This window comes from Amia ocellicauda, chromosome 21 (genome assembly GCF_036373705.1).
Source record: "Amia ocellicauda isolate fAmiCal2 chromosome 21, fAmiCal2.hap1, whole genome shotgun sequence".
Taxonomy (NCBI): domain Eukaryota; kingdom Metazoa; phylum Chordata; class Actinopteri; order Amiiformes; family Amiidae; genus Amia; species Amia ocellicauda.
In genome coordinates, this window is record NC_089870.1 from 18,738,193 (window position 1) to 18,759,259 (window position 21,067).

The 21,067-nt window shown below is 37.7% G+C and overlaps 1 protein-coding gene across 9 annotated transcripts in view; it reads left to right on the forward strand.

Moving 5' to 3' along the window:
- Positions 1-21,067, forward strand: part of nrxn3a (neurexin 3a) — a 328,954-nt gene that overhangs the window by 260,412 nt on the left and 47,475 nt on the right. For all 9 annotated transcript variants that reach the window (XR_010805140.1, XR_010805144.1, XR_010805142.1 and 6 more), the window contains one exon: positions 9,616-9,787. Coding sequence is in view for 2 of the 9 variants with exons in the window: in XM_066694072.1 (XP_066550169.1) it covers positions 9,616-9,787 (172 nt within the window). In the remaining 7 variants the exon portion in view is untranslated. The remainder of the gene's footprint in view (positions 1-9,615; positions 9,788-21,067) is intronic.

Consider the following 21,067-nt stretch of genomic DNA (forward strand, 5'->3'; position numbering starts at 1 on the left):
TGAGCAATGTAGTTAAATTGTGCAATACAATTAAGTTTATTGATTAAACCGGGGTACAATTTGGACTGTGGTTAGGGTTAGAGTCCTAAGGCTTCTGTTATGGTTGGGATTGCATTTCTATTGGGTTAACTGAATCGCGTGTATATTTGTGTGGGCCCAGCTACAATTTTCACTCTTGGCTTGAGAAACTAATTTATCTGTAATGCACACCAATGATGACTGTGGTGGTGATTAGCATAGATTACTGGTGTATTCAATTGAACAGCAAATGCAGAGCTGGACAGTGATGGAAACATATGTTGCTGTAAATAGATGTTATCACTAATGTTTTCTGTCTCGTTGCTCATGTTTGGCACTGCGTTTCTGAGTCTTCAGTGGTGCGCTTTGAAAATATCGGGTCTCCTGGGGCTTTTTGGAGATTCGAATCTACCAGGCCGTTGAACTGGGTCTCTTGGGATGTGCGTTATGTAGATGTTAATCTGATACGGATGAACTTTGAAGTCATCTCGAGCTTGTTGGACAGCACCATGTATTACACCAGAGTCTCATAAGTTCTAAATCAATATTCTCTGCAAAACTTGAAATATGAATGAGTTTGATTTGAGCTCTGTTCTGCCTGTCAGTAATCTGATATTTGACAGCCTTTGCAAGTTGTTGAGATATTAAACATACAAAATTGTAGATTTAATATAGTAACACAGTATAATCATCTGTTACATCGCATATTAACCCTCTGTATCCTTTTGTCCCGCATGTTTATGAAAGTATATAATTTCCCCTTGTTTGTGATTAATTATTATTTAGCTTTTCATTATTTAAAACAAATACATGATTAATTGGCTTTCTTGGTTTGTTTTTATAGGTGTTTAATCTTTCAAAATAAGTAGAAAATAACTGTGTATATTTTCAGTGTTCAGTAGACCTTTTTTTCATCAGAAACATCTATGTAATTGTAGTTAATTTACATATTCAGTTTTACTGTGGTCCGAAATGAATTATGAGATTGAGAGTCCCTATTTTATGCCCATAATTGCTTTGCCTGTATTCACTAGCACATTAAATTAAATATCCTCAGACCAGATCCTATTTGATTACCAAACTAGTTCAATTTCATTAGCTGAATCCCAAATGTGGTTTTGTGGCACTATATTCTATTTAACTACAAATCCTATTTAGCCATTCCTCTAATGAACTTCAGATAGCGTGTTTTCTTTAATAACATGTCAGGTGCAAAACACACAATAACATCATTTCCAAATAAGGCCTTTCTGACTACTTTTTAACTTTTTAACTCCTGCTGTCTTAACTAGCCATCCTTACATTTGAACGACTTCTACTAGTTTTTAATTTACTCGTAAGAAATTGAATGAAAATCACACAAAACATAAACTCTGAGCTTTGCATATATATCCCGATTCTTCCGACCTTCTGTTTGAACAGCTGAATGTAATTGAAAACAAATTATTACACAACCTAAATGTTTTGTTTTGGGACTAATTATTGATATAAAAATCCAACTCTACATCTTTGTCTACTTAAGAAGTACATTTAAGTGAAATGTTAAACAGAAGCTTGGAAGCCGTTAACTTATAATTCAGGTGATAGAATAAAAGTGAAGCGAACCGACTGCAATTGGCGCAATGGCGGTCAATTGTGCGTACATCTATGATCAGACTTCGAACAGGAAGTATCGTATTGGCTTAAAAAAATTTGTCTTTTTCTCCTATCTCCTCTTCCTTCACTTAGTGTAACTCTTCTGGTATGTTTTCAAGGGCTTGTTTCCTTGGTTACCAGATTGGCTATGTTAAAGGTGAGCAGTCGTGCCTATTGCTCTCTAAGCTGATAGATCTGTTTTCTTTTTTATATATAATTCCCCTCTCCTACCTTTTGCCTGCCAACTTGAAATGCCTATTCACTTAGACAGGCCTTATCCATTTTTTTATTTTTTTTCCGTAATTGTCTCCGTAATTGTTTCCTGTTCTCTTTCTCTCTCCTTTGTTCCTATAAATTGAGCCTCTTGAGTTTTATGTTGTTGATCGCTGTGTATATGATTTCATGGCAGCCATTTGCTTTTCTTAGTAAGATCTCTGGAGGTTAGCGGAGGTAGAGTCAGATATCAATCACGAGTCACCCGGGTGTTTTTGGGAGACTTGGAGTTTGACATTTCTGTTTAGCTTCGCTGCTCTGGAGAGGGCAGCTGTGATTGGATTAGGGTTTTTAGTCTGGCCTTTTTTGTGATTGGATGTTGAAATTGCCACTTGATTGCTGCACAAGGTCGTTAATGTTTGTTGGGAAGGTTTTACCGCATTAATCTCCGTCGCTGCATTCAAGACTTTGTGAATTTGTACACCACACTTAAGTACGGGCATATTTTTATCAATATATATGAATAACTCATGAATTATGTTTTAATGCCAGTAAGGGTGTAAAACAATAGCTCTAGTCTAGACTGAGATAATAATAAATAAATAAATAAATGTGTATAAATTCAACTTCTATTAGAGCCAAGGTGAATTATAGAGATGTGCAGGGAAAATGGAAAATATCGGATAAATAATTAATCAGTTAAGCCGGGTACAATCAAAAGGGAGGATCAAAGTGCAGCAATACCAGTTGACAGTGACCGATAATAAGTCAATTCCATTACCTTCTGCCTGTGTTCTTGAACTCAATGTTAAAATGAAATATGTAGTGTCTAATTTTTTTCTAAAAAGATTACAGGCTAACATTGAATGACACTCATGTTCATTTTACTAACACAGTAATGCTCCATAATTATATGGCATTAAGCAAAGTGCCATTTTATTTGTGGTTTTCTAAAATAATTATTCATACAACACTCACCAAGGGCTTATTCTTTTCTGTTGTGTGTTGACAATTTTACATCGATCTTGTCAACGCTCGAGTCGGATCGCGTTAAATTTAGCCCGTAAGACTTACGTCACTTTCTTATCAAGAGGGAAGTTGTCTCTAATAAAAAAGAGGGCTTTTCTTGTGTTCATGTATGTGGGTTGCAGTGGGCTTGATTTAATTATTTACACAGGAATAGCCAAGTTGTGTTTGCTGTGTGATATTCCCCGTGCCCAGTTTTACAGATGGTTAGACTAGAGGCATGAGGAGGGGATGTTACTGGCTCTGACTCATCGGCACATCAGACACGGCCACGGAAAATTGATGCCTGGTTTCCAGACGCATCTCTACCACCTGGTCGAGCTGTATGTTAGCTTTCCAGTCGGTTACAATTCCAAATCTTTAAAGAAAGTCTAATACATCTTCACTTGCCCTGCTGCGGGAATTGAAAGATAATCGGTTTTGGAGGAGACAAGTCCTTCCTTTGATACACACAGGCAATGCAGGCATTCTTAGCACACATAAAGGCAGAAGAAAAAATACCATTTCACTTAAGTTTAAAGATGAATTCTCTTCAACTTAAACTCTGTGTTTTCTGATGCTTCAGATCATGTCAAATGATTGTTGTTGTATCAAAGTTTGATTGACACCTACTTACAAATGGGAACATAAGGGGTTTGCTTTGATACTGGGATACTTGTATTATTATTTCGTACCAGGAAGCCTTTCACATCCACCCCTTTTATGTTGATGACCCTTTTTAAGTCACGCTCACCATTTTGGACTTCAAATTCTGTTGGTCCGACAGGTACATTTCTCAACATCCCTCACACAGTTTTATTTTGCGCTGGAGTTATTATAAAAACGTCCAGGCGTGCTATGGAGCCACGATTGATTACTTTAATGTTGGTGGCCTGCCACGTACAATAAAGTACTCTGAATGTTGCAGTCATTTGGGGAGTTACAGATGATGGATTGCTGGCTTTTGTCAAAATGTACTTTTGTGTGGTTAAAACGAGTGTTTAGCTTTTTCCTGTCGAGGCCGGTTTCCTGTCCCATTACAACGTTTTGCTCAGTCTAAACTCAGAACTAAATTTAGCCATCAGCATATTGTTGTATGAAATATTGAAGTGCTGCTGAAATCTATATAAAACGCCGCTGTGCACTTGATACGGGAACCGGGCATCATTCATTCCACCTAGATGGTAAGAGGGCCTTCAAAGAGAGTCATGTCATCGCCTGTAGTATTCCCTGTCACGCGGTGTTTCTTGGGGTTTGTGGTGAGCAATCTGATCTCGAGCTGGCAGCAGTTGTGGATCTGTGTCTTTGTTTTCAAAGGTCGTTTTAAATTCAGTTATATACATATTTCATCTTTTCAAATCTCAGCAGTAAAAAGACTCTAGTGTGTCTTTGGCTTGGTTACCTCACAATTATCTGATCATGTAGTAAAATATGATACAATCAGTTTATTTAAGCAACAGCTGATTTAGGTTTTTGATATTTCATTGTTTGTTACATAACAGCATAGCAGGTAACGTTCGTGTATGTGTCAGTAACTGTTTTTGAAAGAAAAAATATCTATATACATCAGGAGAAAGCGAAACATTTTTTTTGCAGCCAATCCAAAGTAATCCTTCCTTTGCTGTACTGCTCTACTTGGGACAAGTCTTTTGTCTACCTGTAACATGCAGCAAACAGATCACTGTTATTTTCCTGGGGAAAAAAAGGAAAAAATCAGTCCTTGGCAATTTTCTTGTTTCAAATTTTCAGACATAAAGAATTCTCCACAACACTGATTTGCACTCTGGTGACTTAGTAATAAAATGTAATTGGAAATGTCAATCATTTTGGTGGAGGCAGAAAAAGCCTGGTGGTGGTTGGTTGGACATGCGGAATGAAAAACAAGAAAGCAACTCATGGAAACAAACGTGAGACTGCTCTCTTACTTTTGAGTATATATATATATATATATATAGATATAGATATATAGATATAGATATATAGATATAGATATAGATATATAGATATAGATATACATAAACCATACAATTTAAGCATGGTTCATGTTTACTGCCTGGAGTGAAATGTAGGTAAATAACTTCACCCTCGTCTCTGTATTTTCTTGATGTGTCTTTTAAATGAACTTGAAAAAATTGGCCCAGATTCCTTTAAACAGATCACGGGTGATAAATGCAATAGATGGTGATAAATATCTCCCTTGCCACATTTTATCAGCTATTGCTATTCTGCGGTAGTAGTGATAGCCAGTGATAAGGACATAATGCCAAATCAAGTGAAGCATGAATATAAAGTATCAAAAATTCAGGAGACTATTTTCATCAGTTCAGAATAAAGGGAGAGAGAGAATAAATTGTAACATGCAAGACTTCACTATACATTTCTAAGCCAAGTCTAAACTGTAATACTAAAACAAGGCTATATTAACTGTTTTGTTCATTTATATATATGCATATATCCATGAACAACTATTGTAGAAATGTTCAAGACTGATGCAAGTAGGAAAACTGGACTTGCTCAACAGTTTTGTTTAAAAATTTGAAGATTGCAGTAGATCAACAGAAATTTGAAGAAGTCAATAGTTACATCTACCGATTGGTCCAGATAGAGATCAAAATTACATTTGGAAGAAACTGCACACAATTAAAAGTAAATCTGCTCATTTGCCTCAAGAGAAACTTACTTGACCGATACATGCTACTAATGCATACCTATGGCTCCAAAACATGGTTATTAAATGCACAAATGACACAGGTACTCCAAACAACACAAAGAACCAAGGAAAGATATACGTCTGTAATAAGCAGAAGAGATCGAAAATCATGAAAGGCATTGACAACATCAAACCAGAGGAGCTTTTCCAGATCAGCAGGGACACACAGACCCAGGGACACAGATTGGGCTTCAAAGCATTCAAGACAGAAAACAGGAGACACTTCCCAGTGATGTGGCTGAAGCAACAATTTGGGAACATTCAAAAATAGACTGGATAGGATTCTTGGATCACCAAACGAGCCTGTTGGGTCGAATGGCGTCCTCTCGCTTGTAAACTTTCTTATGTTCTTAAGTAAATGGATCATTGCAACAGAGAAAATGTAAAAACTGCAATGGTTTGAACACATGGCAAGAAGAATAGATCACAGATGGACTAATAAAGCCACAGAATGGATCCAAAGAGATGAAAAACAGCCTAGAAGACAACCACATGGAAGATGGGAGGATGAGATAAGAAACTTTGCTGGATAAACCTGTAAAAGAGATGCTGTCAATCAAAACAAGTGGAAACATCTTGGGGAGACCTTCACCCAGCAGTGGATCGTTGACAAAGGCTGAAAATGATGATGATAATGATATATATATTTATTTATACATGCATATATATAGATATGTGCGTCTGTACATTGTTCATTGTAAGATTGAATTAAAAATTTGTCTTAAGCTTTGATGCCGAAGCGTTTCACTGGTACGTATAATTAAACCCCTTTTGTGTACACCTGTCATTAATTATCCTCAGTATTGAGCATGAAAGGTTGGATGTGAACTTGGCAGTACGAGGCTTAAAGACTAATGTGTCACCTGTCAAGTAAACGAGGGAGTGAATTAGATCATCAGCTTTTAATGCCAGCACACACTTTTATTTAAACATACTCTTAACCCACATTCCATTACCAATCAAGCAGAAAGACTTCGAAGGATCAGAAACACATAAATGAATTTTAATTATTGCACAATTATAAAATGTAATTACAGCTATTAACAATAATGGGTCAGGTTTTTACCCACTGGGCTCCCGCACACCGATGTAACAGCTCAGGATAATTAGTGGAGGTGTTCGTTGTGCGTGGATCCGAGACCACATGACTCAGTCTGGAACCTGCCATTTGACTTGAGAATGTGTTCAATTAGAAAAGTGGATTAGAATGTTATACTGTGATATGGATTTTAGAAGCCTGCTGGAAAGAAGTTCTGGAATCTTGAAACTCTAAAAAGAATGATTGCTTATTGAGGTGCTCGTCTACATCTAAGTTTCGAAGTAAATGACAAAGTAAATTACATCCAGTCCAGTAATCCTTCAACATAAGAAAGTTTACAAATGAGAGGGGGCCATTCGACCCATCATGCTCATTTGGTGTTCATTAATATCGAAGTGATCCAAGGATCTTATCCAGACTATTTTTAAATGTTCCCAAACTTTCAGCTTCAACCACATCGCTGGTTAGTTTATTCGAGATTGTGACGCCTCTCTGTGTGAAGAAGTGTCTCCTGTTTTCTGTCTTGAATGCCTTGAAGCCCAATTTCCATTTGTGTCCCCGGTGCGTGTGTCCCTGCTGATCTGGAAAAGCTCCTCTGGTTTGATGTGGTCGATGCCTTTCATGATTTTGAAGACTTGGATCAAGTCCCCACGTAGTCTCCTCTGTTCCAGGGTGAAAAGGTTCAGGTCCTCAGTCTCTCAGTAGGACTTTCCCTTCAGACCTGGAATAAGTCTGGTTGCTCTCCTCTGAACTGCCTCTAGAGCAGCAATATCTTTCTTGAAGTGTGGTGCCCAGAACTGTCCACAGTATCCAGATGAGCTCCAACTAGCGCATTGTACAGTCTTAACATCACTGCCCTTGTTCTCAATTCTACACTTTTGACAATATACCCTAGCATTCTGTTTGCCTTTTTTATTGCTTCCCCACAACAATCCATAGATCATTTAAAAAGTTTTGACACATACAATCCAAAGGCTTCCTGCTTGACATTTGAACCATTTACACAAAATTATTATTACTCGTTCTTCTCATATTGTAAATTGGTATTTCCACTTATTGTTATCAATGTTGGTTAATGATATAGGTCGATATAAAGATGTGATCTTAGACAGCTGTTGTTTAAACTTATTTCTCCATTCTTGAGATTATGCAGAACACTTTTGGATCTGCAAACTTTTGGTATTTCTATCACCTTTGCTTCAAAATTGAGCAGTTTTCTTTTATAAGGTATGTTAAGCAGCATGTGTGCATTTCTCTGCTTCTTAAACCTTTTTTATATGCTTTCCCAAAAAAACTTTCTATGAAAACGGAGACAATCAGGTTGAACTTGGACTGTAACCTTAGTAAGAGTCTTTCATTAAGCTTTAGAGACTTAAGATTTGCATAGCCATAATAAATCTAGTTCATGAGATTATCGGAAATTGTAATTATGTGGGCTTCTATCTTTGGCAAAACATAACTCTTGGTTCCTCGTCTACCTTTATACGCTGAATGAAAATAAGGCGAATTTGCATTTGGTGAGAAAAAATAAATGCAAATTCTACATTAATAACGGCCAAGTGTATTTCCTAATATTCTTTTTTTTTTGTGCTTTCTGATTTCAATTCTATGCCTTCTGGTTTTAAGAACAAGTTAAGCATGAGTTTGATGTATGGTTAACGCATTTTGATGCAATAAGAGAAAAATTGTAATGCCTTGACTATTCTTTGTTGTTCTGATTTCATACCTATTTCATACCTGTTTCATCACATAAAGTTTCCTTATATAACATGAGGGGGAAAATAATTTCAGATCAATGTTGCTTGACTTCCAATACTTCTCATAACAGTACATTTTATTTCATTTAGATTGAAGTTGATCTGTCTGTATCAACCATTACGTATCAAAGCTGAAACAATTTGTATATTATCTAGCAGTACAGCAGTCTAGGGGTTCAGCACATATGAAGGCATCTATTTAACACCAACTTGGAGGCCTTTATCACACTTGATTATCCAGGTCATATTTAGTTATCAGATCTGCTGGCAACAGAGACCATGTCATTAACTTTAGCAGCCTAGCATATGTGACTCCAGGCAGCTTTTCACAGCTTTTATATGGAGGATTTTTCCATCAACAACCATAACACATAAAACAAAGACGTCCCTTCATGGATACTGGTATATATAGAACCTAAATTATTTTGGGAGATGTATAATTCAGTTTTACCTACAGCTTTCATATAAGTAACTCTTGATTACTTTTCTTTTGAATATTCAAATCTGTTAATATATTTTTCAGCTGTTTACCGTGTAAAGAAAGCGCCACAGATTTTTTTATTTTTTTTGGTTTGTTTTGAATCTGACACCAAGTTGTTGACACTGTGTGTTTGTTTGTTTAATTAATTTATCATAAAGTGTGTAAACCAGCCCACGGCCTGGCTCATCTGAGCACGCCTACACAACCATATGAGTGAAACATACAGAGCTTACAACGGTCATTAATCTTCCTTATCTCGCGCTGTTTTATTTAATGGCATTGATTTGGGCCACTTTCACTGCATTATTTAGATCAATGAGGCAGATTCTTCACAGTAAGAGGGGAAAGTGATGGGTGATGAATTCTTTTCATTAAGTGGACAAGTTTATCAGAGGTCTTTAATGTTATAGATTATTCAAGACACTGTTTGCAATAAAGGTGATGTACGAAAGTTCTTACTGAAGTACAACGAAGTTTTGCATATGTATACAGTCAAGGTCATTTTTAAGAAAGCTAATTAGTGCAATATTGATTAAGTAATGTGGCAATTTTAATCAAAGGTCTTCACATTCTTCATTTGAAACAGGTATTTGGTGATTATTTTAGTTTTATGAATAGGGTTAATCAAATATATAATCAAAATATAATTATTTATCAACGACTAATGACAATGAATCGCCACATACAAATGTTTCAGATAAAGGGTTGGGAGACAGCTGAAGGGTTATTCAGAACTATATTTACTTTGTTTTCCCAGGAGCAAGGCAAGATCGGTGTCACATTTAACATTGGAACTGTGGACATCAGCATCCAGGAAACTAGCACCCCAGTGAATGATGGGAAATACCATGTGGTGCGCTTCACGAGAAATGGTGGCAACGCAACACTGCAGGTGGACAACTGGCCAATCAACGAGCACTACCCCACAGGTAACACTCTCTCAACGGTTTAAATGTGAATCAAGGAAAATATATCTAAAATAAATAAATACTGCAAAGTAAACAGGACAGCATATGCTTTTAATCCAATGACACGGACACATTAAAAATATATATATATATTCTGCAATATTCTCTTTCCTCTCATAATGCACACCACAACAAGTCTGCAGTTACAAGAGGGTGTTAACAGTTGTTCAATTGGTACTTCAGCTTGTTTGGCAGCTTTTTATAATATCAGAAAATGTTTAAAATAATCTGATTGGGGGTGTTTTTGAAATGTAGGCATTTGAATACGTATTGGATTGTTTGCAGCATAATGTGTATTGTAATAAATATATAACCTCTCTGGGCATAGCATTGCATATTTAAATAGACTTTCGTCTGTGGAGGACATTGTCATTGGGTGGCAACTGGGAATGATTTGATGCACAGCTATTTTAAATTATCTCTCTCCTTTGTCACTTCCTCGCCTTTTAAAATATCTAAATGTAGGACTATTTGAACTACTTTGACAACTATTGGCAGTTTAGTTTTGTCAAGGCAAAAAATACAAAAACTAATTCATCCCTTTGGTTTCATTAAACATCCTACCATTAATGCAAGGGATATTTTGGGTGCCAGACTATATTAACCAATAGACCAAACATGAAATGAGACTGAAGGCAAAACTGAGATGGTACAGCGGTGGGCTGTACGTCAAGTGTTAAAGAAAGTGTGAACAGTTCTTGGCGAGACAGCATAGTTTCCATAAAAAGAACAGCTGCATTTATTGATTTTGGTTGAAGGAAAAAATAAATAAATAACAAGCTCAGGAACAAATCGGACAATGTCAAGAGCATTGACAGAAATAGAAAACTAAACTAACAAAAAAACATGCCCTAAAGCAGGATCAAATTTGGGGCACTTGAACTCATTACAGCTAGCTCCAACTGAACACATTAATCCCACTATATACTCCTTTTTTTTTAAACCAAATGGGAATAAAGGGAACAAAGAGGACAAAAATACATTGAAAAACAAGTCATGTTTGGTATATTAAAAATATAACAAATCAAAATCTATTAACCTACATACAAAATACCAACACAGATAATGAACTACTCCAAACAGAGAGAAATAATAATCACCCTGGGCCCATTCTTAGGAAATGGCATAAAGACCCTCAGTAAAATGGCCTCTGTAATGGCCTTCATGCCCCTCACCAACATGGCCGCCCACATTCCAACACAAACAAGCCGAGCGTAAGTTTATAGATATAGCTCCCCCCTTATAACCCCTTTGTTTACTCTCATACATTATTTAAAGCATGTTCTACATTCTATTATAACAGAATACACAATCACAAACAGACAGTCCACTGTTAATAATTACAATAAATTATTTTACAAAACAACACACAAGATACCACTTTCTTGTGGGAGATTGTGAAAGGACCTCTTTTTCTCTCTACAAAAAATGAAAATGCATAAGAACCACCAACTAAGTAAATTGAAAAAAAATACATCTTGAAAGGGATCTACAGTATCTCAGATCAATAAAGACCAGACTCCTTTACTTTGGGTTTCCACATTTGGATGAAAAATGTAAATGTGAGTGCAGCACAGGAAGAGATTTTACTGGTGGCAGCCACATTCATTTAACCTGTATTGATCTTTATATGTTTATCATTATGTTTTTTGCTTTTTTTATAGTTTCACCAGAAATAAAACGACAGAATCGGGTCTTATATGACTAACAGGTCATCATTTGATGAGTTTAGGACATATTGAAGCAATGGTGATGCATAAGTCATTTGGTGAAATGCAATTCGTCAATGGCGGTTTTAAAAATGTTTCTAAAGGGACAGGTCTGTTTTAAAGCACTTGTGTATTTGTAGTATGAATTAAGTTAATGCACAATGTAGTATGAGCCGGACTAATCCCGGTGGAGTTAACCGTGCTATAAATTCTCTTCTTATCTTGTTGATTTCAGTGATGGGTTGTGCTGTGACCGACCAAATCATGTTTGATTGAAGTGTGTAAGTCTTGTCCATAATTGACCTTTTTCTTCTTTGTCGTTGAGCATTGTCAGCTTGCTTAGTGAAACCGTCTGCAGAGAAACCAATAAAACGCATTCAGGAAGTATAAGGAACGCATTAATCAGAGCGGGCTCTCTTCCAAGAAACAGAAATTTGCGACTGTTATAATAAATGAATAAACCAGCGTAGGCACCAATTTATTTCTCACCCCTAGAGATTCCCCTGTAAAGTAAACTATGTTATTGTAGTCTGAGTCACAAATAATGCCCCTCCGTATCCTGCTGATGCATGCACATTGCACCGAAAGCCTAATGTATTGCCCACACCGCGTCGGAGAATCCTTTGAGACAGGTGTGCGCTTCTGACTCATTTGTCATCCTCCTCAATGTGTTGTTTTTTTTTTTTTTTTTTTCACATACTCTTTTAATTTAGCATTATTTTAATTGTGTGTCATGTTCCGAGCCTCTTAAAAAGGCTGTAGTTAAGTAGATGAAGTAAGAGTTTATGACACAGTGCCTCTGAATGGTGTGCTACAGGCAAAGAGCTGCGCATAAGTGATACTTGTAAAAAGAATACAAATAAATCGCCGCGCATAACAGGTTTGTCAGATTTCCCAGCATGCAATGCAAAAGTATACAAAGCGTACTCTATGTAGCATATGTGTTACAGTGAGGGAAAAAAGTATTTGATCCCCTGCTGATTGTGTACGTTTGCCCACTGACAAAGAGCTGAGATTAGGAGCACTCTCTTAAAGGGAGTGCTCCTAATCTCAGCTCGTTACCTGTATAAAAGACACCTGGGAGCCAGAAATCTTGCGGATTGATAGGGGATCAAATACATATTTCCCTCATTAACATGCAAATCAATTTATAACTTTTTTGAAATGCATTTTTCTGGATTTTTTTGTTGTTATTCTGTCTCTCACTGTTAAAATACACCTACCATTAAAATTATAGACTGATTATTTCTTTGTCAGTGGGCAAACGTACAAAATCAGCAGGGGATCAAATACTTTTTTCCCTCACTGTACATATATAGATGCCCTGTGAAGACAATATTGTTACAACTATCTTCTGCCTCCTGGTTTTCCTGCTTCCTCCATTTATTTGCTCCAAAACAAAGCATCCAGTTCACCTTAAATTATCTGTCTTGCCTCTCTCGGGCGACTTTACGCTGGCTTCCTATCACTGCCTGTATGAAACTCGAAACTCAAGACCCTTGTCCTCTTCTTTCACCTTCTGCTGCCCCTTGTCTCTTCCTATACATCTCTCCCCCTCACCGCCTCACCGTTCCTCTCCCACCAGTCCTGCTCTCCCTCAGGTGTCACTCTTTCTCTCCCGTCTTGGCCCACAGAAGTGGAATGAGCTGCCCATGAGCATTATGACTACACATTGTTTTATCACCTCTCAACACCTCCTTGAGTCACATCTGTTTACATCACACCTGTGGGCCAGACCAGTTGTTGCCGTAGACTTTCATTTTGTTGTTTTTGTATTTATTTATGTATAGAGAGAGAGATTGTTATCCTTGTAATGTTGTGTATGAGCCACTGAGAGAGAGAGAGAGAGAGAGAGAGAGAGAGAGAGAGAGAGAGAGAGAAAGAGAGAGAGAGAGAGAGAGAGAGAGAGCGCAGTTGAATTTAAACCACAGTGTGACTGATCTGTTGTGGATAAATGTATGAGTTCTCCCGCATGGTTTGCAGATCCTCCAAGATACTATAAACCAACTCTGCATTACTCCTCACACTCTGAGTTGTGTGGGTGATCTGTTGGCTGATATGCACTTTGCAAAATATTGATATGTACGTGTCTCTTTCATTAGCCATGAGTGAAAAACTGAATCTGAAAATCGGAAGTCAATGTGGTTTCCAAATCGCTGGCCGGTACGCATGCCATGCATTAAAATTGTGTGTGTAACCATTGTCTCTCCAATGACATTTGATAGGAGTAATCATTCTTAGTGTCAGGATTAACAAACTCACATATTTACATATAATAATATCCTGATTATTTGTTATGTAAGATTATATTATTGGAATTACTCCTGTGCAATGATGTAAATGTAAGTAATATTCAATACCAATTCTTCAATAATGAACAGCACGAAGCCTTGCTAACAGAGGTAGTGAAAAAACATAGTAAATATAGAAAACACTGAATGGATATTGTTTTTTACTTCTGCCAACATTATATAATATAAGTGGAAGGTAATACCTTTCACATTCCTGGGATGAATCCTCAGACTTCTTCCCAACAGAGCCCATTACAGGAGAGCATAATTATCCCCGACGTACTTTGTATGAATTTTGCATCGTGTTTTTTTAAACAGATCGCATACTAAATATAGTTGGATAGATACATATCAGACCACCCCTCCCCATTGGCAAGGACACAGCTCCCCTTCAAAGAGAATTATCAGCATCTACTCCAGCTTTTCTACATCTGTTATTGAATTATTTTGTTTTCTTTTTCGTGACATGAGCAAATGCCTCTCTGTGGGTTTTTGTATTTCTGTTGGGCTCTAGTTTTCTTAACTAACTGAAATGTGTGGTATGTTTGTAGATGACTGGCATTAGTCAATAATTAAGTCATGATTGATTTTCTTCTTCTTTAACAGCTGTGTCATTTTCTCGCGTAATTATAGGTTAGTGTACTACCAAGAGATCAGACTGGAAATGCTAATGTGAGCACTGTGGATTAGTAATACTTACCTGCTCTGAAACCTTCAAACTCTGAATTGTAGAACTGCAGTACCATCTGATGGGAAAAGCAAAGGGCGGTATTAACACCTTGAAGAATTCAGTCCATTCGTAAAATCTACATTTCTTATTTTATTGCATGTTATCTGACACAAGTCTACACTATGTTGTTGAAAATAATGCGACAAATGCAGACTGTAGAGTAACACATTCTAGAGTCTTGACCTCAATCCAATGGAACTCCTCTGGGATCAACTGGAGGTTCAGTGAATCATAAACAGAGAAACATCTCTTGATGCACTTTTTGGCCATGCATTGGAATATTTCACTAGTCATGAAGGCCAAGTGTCGACTTCTAATCCATTTAGTACATTGCAAAGAGCTCTCTTTTGTATCTTCTCTGTTTTTACAATACATTGTATTAAATTATACACTCAGGCATGTCAAACAAAAGAAGAAACATGCAATTGTAATCAATATGGCAACCATTGGTATCGTTTTAGCTTTTTGGATTATACTAAACCTTCCCTCTCTTTTCATAGGTATATAAATGTCAGCAGAATGCATTCATCTTCCCTATGATTGTAGCTTGAAGATAATTATTTGAAATTACAGGACAATCAAATATGTACTTCCTCACTTATGTTAGATGTGATAGTGTGGTCAGAAAAGGGCTAAATAAAACAAAAGGCCCTCTAGTCACTTTCTTGGAAGATGATGCATTCATTTGAATTAAAGCTTTATAGCACACCCATTTTTAATAAGACTTTGCAGTTTACTGTTTCCGCTTTTCCTTTGTACTTTTGAGACATGGATGACCCCAGTCTATTCTGTCTGTCAGATGAACATCCCTCACTTTCCCTAGGAAAAAGCAGTTCAGACTGCAAAGGTTACACCACATAAATGTTACTGAAAGAGTCCACACTAGAGGTAGTTACCACAGCCCAGACCTGCAGCGTTGCAAGAGTTAAACCGTTTGACTCGTTGACACAGAACAGAGACTCCTAAAGCACCTGACCTTCATTAGATTCTCGCTAGCAGACATTTTCTGGAAACTTGCATCAGTTCTGGAAAAGGACTTCTGCTGTGTAGAAGAAAATGCATCTACCTGTTCGCTCTTTCATTCTGCAGCGTCTGATATTAGTATCTTGAAAAAAACTTATAGAAATGCTATGGCTTAATTATTTATTACAGTGGTTATGTATTGAAATATATATATATATATATATATATATATATATATATATATATATATATATATATATATATATATATATATCAAAATAAAACAAACATGGAGGCTCCTCTGCTTTATGTGAAATATTTCTCAAAGTAATGCCATTATATAAATCGTAAAAGACTGGCTTTTTAATATTCTGGGCATCAAAGTCATTCTGCCTTATTTTTAACTAACTTGCAGGCTATTTTAATGTGTAGATGGACCACAAAGGATGAATTATGAATAGCAACTACAAGCAAACAAGTCATGTTGTCCGAGCTTGTTTTCATAAACAGGGCCCCCACCAATCGCAGTGTCAGGCCTAATACAGTGCTCAGGGCTCGGAAAATCTTTAAGGCAGTAAAATTTCCTTATTCAAACAAATAGCCTCTGTTTCTGCTCAAGCGGCGGATTAAACAGATCCACAGTCCAGCGCAGATGAATTGTTTGTATGTTTAACAATTTGAGATTGCACTGTCAGCTAGAATAGCGCCAAGTGTCTTTTTTGTTCGCTATTGAAAAGGCTTTTTCCAGCCAAGGTTGATGCCATTAGGCAGAAACCAATTGTATTTGCATTGCTGAAATGTCCCGTTTTCTGTAAGCAGTTTCCTGTTTTGGAGCTGTCATCGAAAATGCCTCGCACGTGTTCTGTGCAGATGAAATAGTGGGATTAAATATATATATTTATTTAATGAGAAACATGTCATATTATAATTTCAATGGCAGGCTTGGCAAATCCATTTGTGCTGTCATACCTATAAAAAGCTATCAGGATTAAAGTATATATTATGAAATATAGAGAAAAACATCACCTGCCGTGTCACAAAGCGCATGGCATGCATTGTGGGAATTTAGAGCACGGTATATGAAGGGCTGTATAATCATAATTGATGGATAATCGAATTTTTTTGATCAAATGTGGTCGTGTAACTGAACAGGTTAATATTTCGAAAACAACAGTAAACAGCGGTGAACATGATGGGAATTGGCGTGCGTACGGGACAATCCACAAGACAATCTCTGAAAAGCCTCATCCCTGCGTCTGTCCTTCCCTGACAAAGATAGGAGTTCAAAGATTCTGCTGCAGTCTAGTCCGATCCGGATCAGCTGCTCGCATGTCTCTGAAAGAGAGCGGGGCTGACAGGGGAGAAGCAGACGGAGACGAGGGAAAAAAAACTCATTGCGGCAAAAAGGGCAGGAGATCTGAGAGACAGGAGAAAAGGGGACAGGCCAAAGGAGGGGAGGATAGAGAGTCGGCAACAGAATGAGACGAGGAAAGCAGGAGGCAAAAATAAGCACAGCAGAGAGAACAAAACTCAGGGTCCATTTCTGTCCTGATACTGTTCAAACACTAAATGTTTGCCACACATATGAAGATATATGTAATGTATTTTGGATGGTGTGTAGTGTGATTTGGTTCAGTTCTCTTTCCTCGAAGAGAGTGTGAACATAGTTAATCATAATTAAGATACTTGACCAGTTTTTTAAAATAAAAATACATGTTGCAAAGGCATGTTTGTCATGTGCCATAGAGCATATTATAATATAGTTCACAATTCACTTCCATTTTGTCTTTATTAGCTCTATAATAACCTAATATAGAAGGTTCTCTGTAGTATTTAATTGTTCCAGCTGAATCACTGCAATTTAAATAATGTAATGCATCTCAAAATGATATTCAAGCTTTCACAGAAACTGCCCTGTTTTAAAATGCTCGGATATTAAATAATAATACATACATTTCCCTTTGCAGCTGCTGTATCTTCTTACGTTGACTTTTGACTTTAGCGTTGAGTGAGCTGATCTCATGGGTCTGGCCTGTTCTGATTGAATTTGGACGGACTCAGTTTGATGGCGCTGTCACTCTTCGTCACGGTCCAGCACTGCCAGTGAACTGTGTTACTGATGGAATCAGACCAGATTTACATCACTAATGATATCCACAGAGTAGTCTGCTGACCTGGAGAATTGGAATGGAGTTGTCAGCATGTCATGAGCGGTCAATTCAATCGCTGAGAGACAAACTGTTATCGGACAGGGGGGCTGGGGCTGGGGCTGGGGGTTGTGGCCGGCCACCTTTGACTGATATACTCTGATGTGTAGGAGCAGTGAACCATGGCATGCCCGGTATCAGCAAGAAAAGCAGGCCAAGGTATGATTCGTTTACCTGCCAAGTGGTGAGATTGTTGGCTCTTAGTTCTTGGAGGAGTTCCTGTCTTTTGTTTTTGTGTTTTTCTTTTTCTCGGCTGCTTTTGACAACTACAGGTCACAGTCTTTGATAACAGCTGTTAATGGCAGAGGAAGTAACCTGCAATTACAGCTGTTGTTCGCTCACTGTTATTACTTTTTTTTTTTCATTGCCCTTTACTCAATAGTGGGGCAGATAAAATCCATGTTGCATTTAAGTACAACAAGTACATCAAGGCAACAGGAAGATGAAAACATTGGGAAATATTGTGTTCCTGCTAGTAAACTGGAACATTTACATTATTTTCTTTACAAATCCTAAGAAATAGTATTTAATTGCAGCTATTAGTAATAAAGGGATGCATGTCCCTTTAAATAAACATCTGTAGCTGCTGCCACTTAATCAGTGTGTCCATGAGCTTTAATAGAAGGACTAATTGTGATGATTAATGGAATCAGGAGGTTATTAATCAGTATGTGTTTTAATTAAGACTACATGACCACTTTGTGTTGCGAGGGATAAAGTGTAGCCTAAGAATGCAGGTCACATAAAACGTAGGGCCCTATCTGTAGAATGGGTATAGAAAATTTGGGATCATATTCCCAGTCAGATCATTTGACAGTAAGAAAGTAACACAGTTTAATGTCCATAATATGAGTTTTGTATCATAATGATACAAATGAGGTAATTTGGGATTCATAAAAGAGATTTATAAATACCACGGAGCACATACTGACTTTAGGTTAAAAAATGCTGGAGGTTTAGAGCTATTTTGAATTGCTATTCATTACTAGCAAAAAATTCAATAGTGTGATTAATTTGCAGTTCTGTGTTATTTAAGCAGTAGGATTGTGAAAATATTGTAGATATAATCACCCTGAGAAAGTCACCTAGGTCAAGAACAAAATTATATAATATGCAATAGACTTCAGATTGTCTCTGCTAAATAAAAAAGTACTGCACTTTCTTAATTCCAGAATTATTTTAAGCCATTTAATACTAAATCATTATTATTTTTATATTAAAGGGTACTCCTGATTAATTATGTATCACTTCAGACTCCACTATGGTTCTTCCACTCGGTTTCAATATGGCTTTTTCCCCCGAGTTTTAATGACTTCTCTTGTTAACCTGTTCAGATATTGTCACCACATATGGCCGCCACTGTGTAGTTATTCAAGGAGGCCTCTCGGAAATTATGTGAGCCGATCCCATGAGACCTGGCTTGAATGAAAGCCGTTTCTATTCAACAGCCGCTTGAATCGACAGGTTTCGGTATCTGTGATATCTTATCAGTTGAGATGTCAAAAGCCGAGATTGGGGATTGGAAATGTCCACCTCGAACCTCCAGAGTTTAGTCTTACTGGAACTCCTGTGACTTCTACATAATTTGTCTTCTGTATTTCTGTGCTTAGTTGAATAACATTGAAGACAAAATCAGTGAGTATTGTATGAAAATATCAAGTTTTCAAGAAGTGGTGTGAATTTCTGTTGGCCTGCTGTTTTCTGGGATAGTAGAAAAACGTTCTACTATGTTCACTTACTTCATATGCTGGTTCACCTGCTGGTTTTGTATAAGCCTTCAAATTCAAACTACCAGTTTTGAAGTGGAAAAGGAGCTTTATTTTTCTCCATAGTTCGCTAAAATGGGGTCACATGCCAATATTAACAACAGGTAGCCGAGCGTCTGTGTGAAATAAAGCTGGAAACGCATCTCGAAATTCACCTTTCAGAGATATAAGCTGTCCAACTGTCATTAACATTCAAATAAACTCATTATTAATATTATTATTATTATTTTTATTTCTTGGCAGACGCCCTTATCCAGGGCGACTTACAGCAAACAAAGTGCAAAAATACAGTGAAGTACAAGGCATCAATCATTACAAATTCAATTTAGCTAAAACAGCAATTCAAAATAATACATTTTACAAATTCCAATTTACAATTTACACAAGTACAGTAAGTGACTTCCTACATCCTGGACGGTGAGAGCTAAGTGCTGTCAAGATGTAGGGTTACAGACGAGGGCTACGGGAAAGGGAGCAAGGAGGAAAACAATCAAGAACGCGAGAAGCATAATAAGAACTGTGAAGTGCTATCTAGCAGGGATAGAGGACTAATATTACAAGTACTGTCGGAAAAGAGTAAGTGTTTTGAGTAAGCGCCGGAATGAGGTCAAGGACTGTGCTGTTTTGACTTTGGTGGGCAGGTCGTTCCACCATTTAGGATTCAGGGATGAGAAGGAGCGGTTCTGGAGAAAGGAGAGTGGAGAGGAGGCAGAGTTAGTCTTCTGGCACTGGGGGAACGCAGTGGTCTGGAGGGGATGTATGGAGAGACGAGTGTCTGAAGGTAGCTTGGTGCAGTGTGGTCGAGACAGTGGTAGGTGAGGGTCAAAGTCTTGAACTGAATGCGTGCCGCTATCGGGAGCCAGTGGAGGGAGCGGAGCAGTGGAGTAGCGTGTGCGAATTGTGGCAGAGAGAATATCAGACGGGCTGCAGAGTAAACTCAAATAAACTCCAAACTCAAATAAACTCATACTGTACCCCCTTGTGAATCTTTGGCAAGGTGATTGGAATAAGCTCCAGGCATCTGTCATTAGCCAGGTCAGAAAATGCTCAAAATGCAGAAATAAACAGTGGACTGCTGCCTTTTCCCATGCATTGTATGAGATTGGCCCCCTCGTTACGTGCGGCTGATTGTTCGGCGAGTGCGTATCAGGCGACCAGAGGAATCTCCAGAGGGGTTTCTCCGCTGTGTTTTCTGAGCAGATTGTATGTGGCCTTGTGTCTCGTTAAAGCGCTTTTCTGTTTGTTTTTGAAGCGTTCAGAATGTTCCCGGCCCTCTAACATACTTTTACGGAAAAATGTGTGTCACAAGACCGAAAAAGTGTCACCCCGACAAATATTTACGAGATTCCAATGCACACAGCGAACGAGCACGACTCGGGGGAACTGCTTTAGTCATTATAATGAGCGGGGAACTGAGAGTAGGCTGATTTAAGGATCGACAATATGTGAGCTGGCTCTTTGCAGGCATTGTGGGAGTGGCTATAAACTGTGGTGTGATTGGACGAGCTGTAGAAGAGGTGTGATAAAGAACTGAGTATGTATCCGCCTCCTCTACTCTGATTGGAGCGATTCATA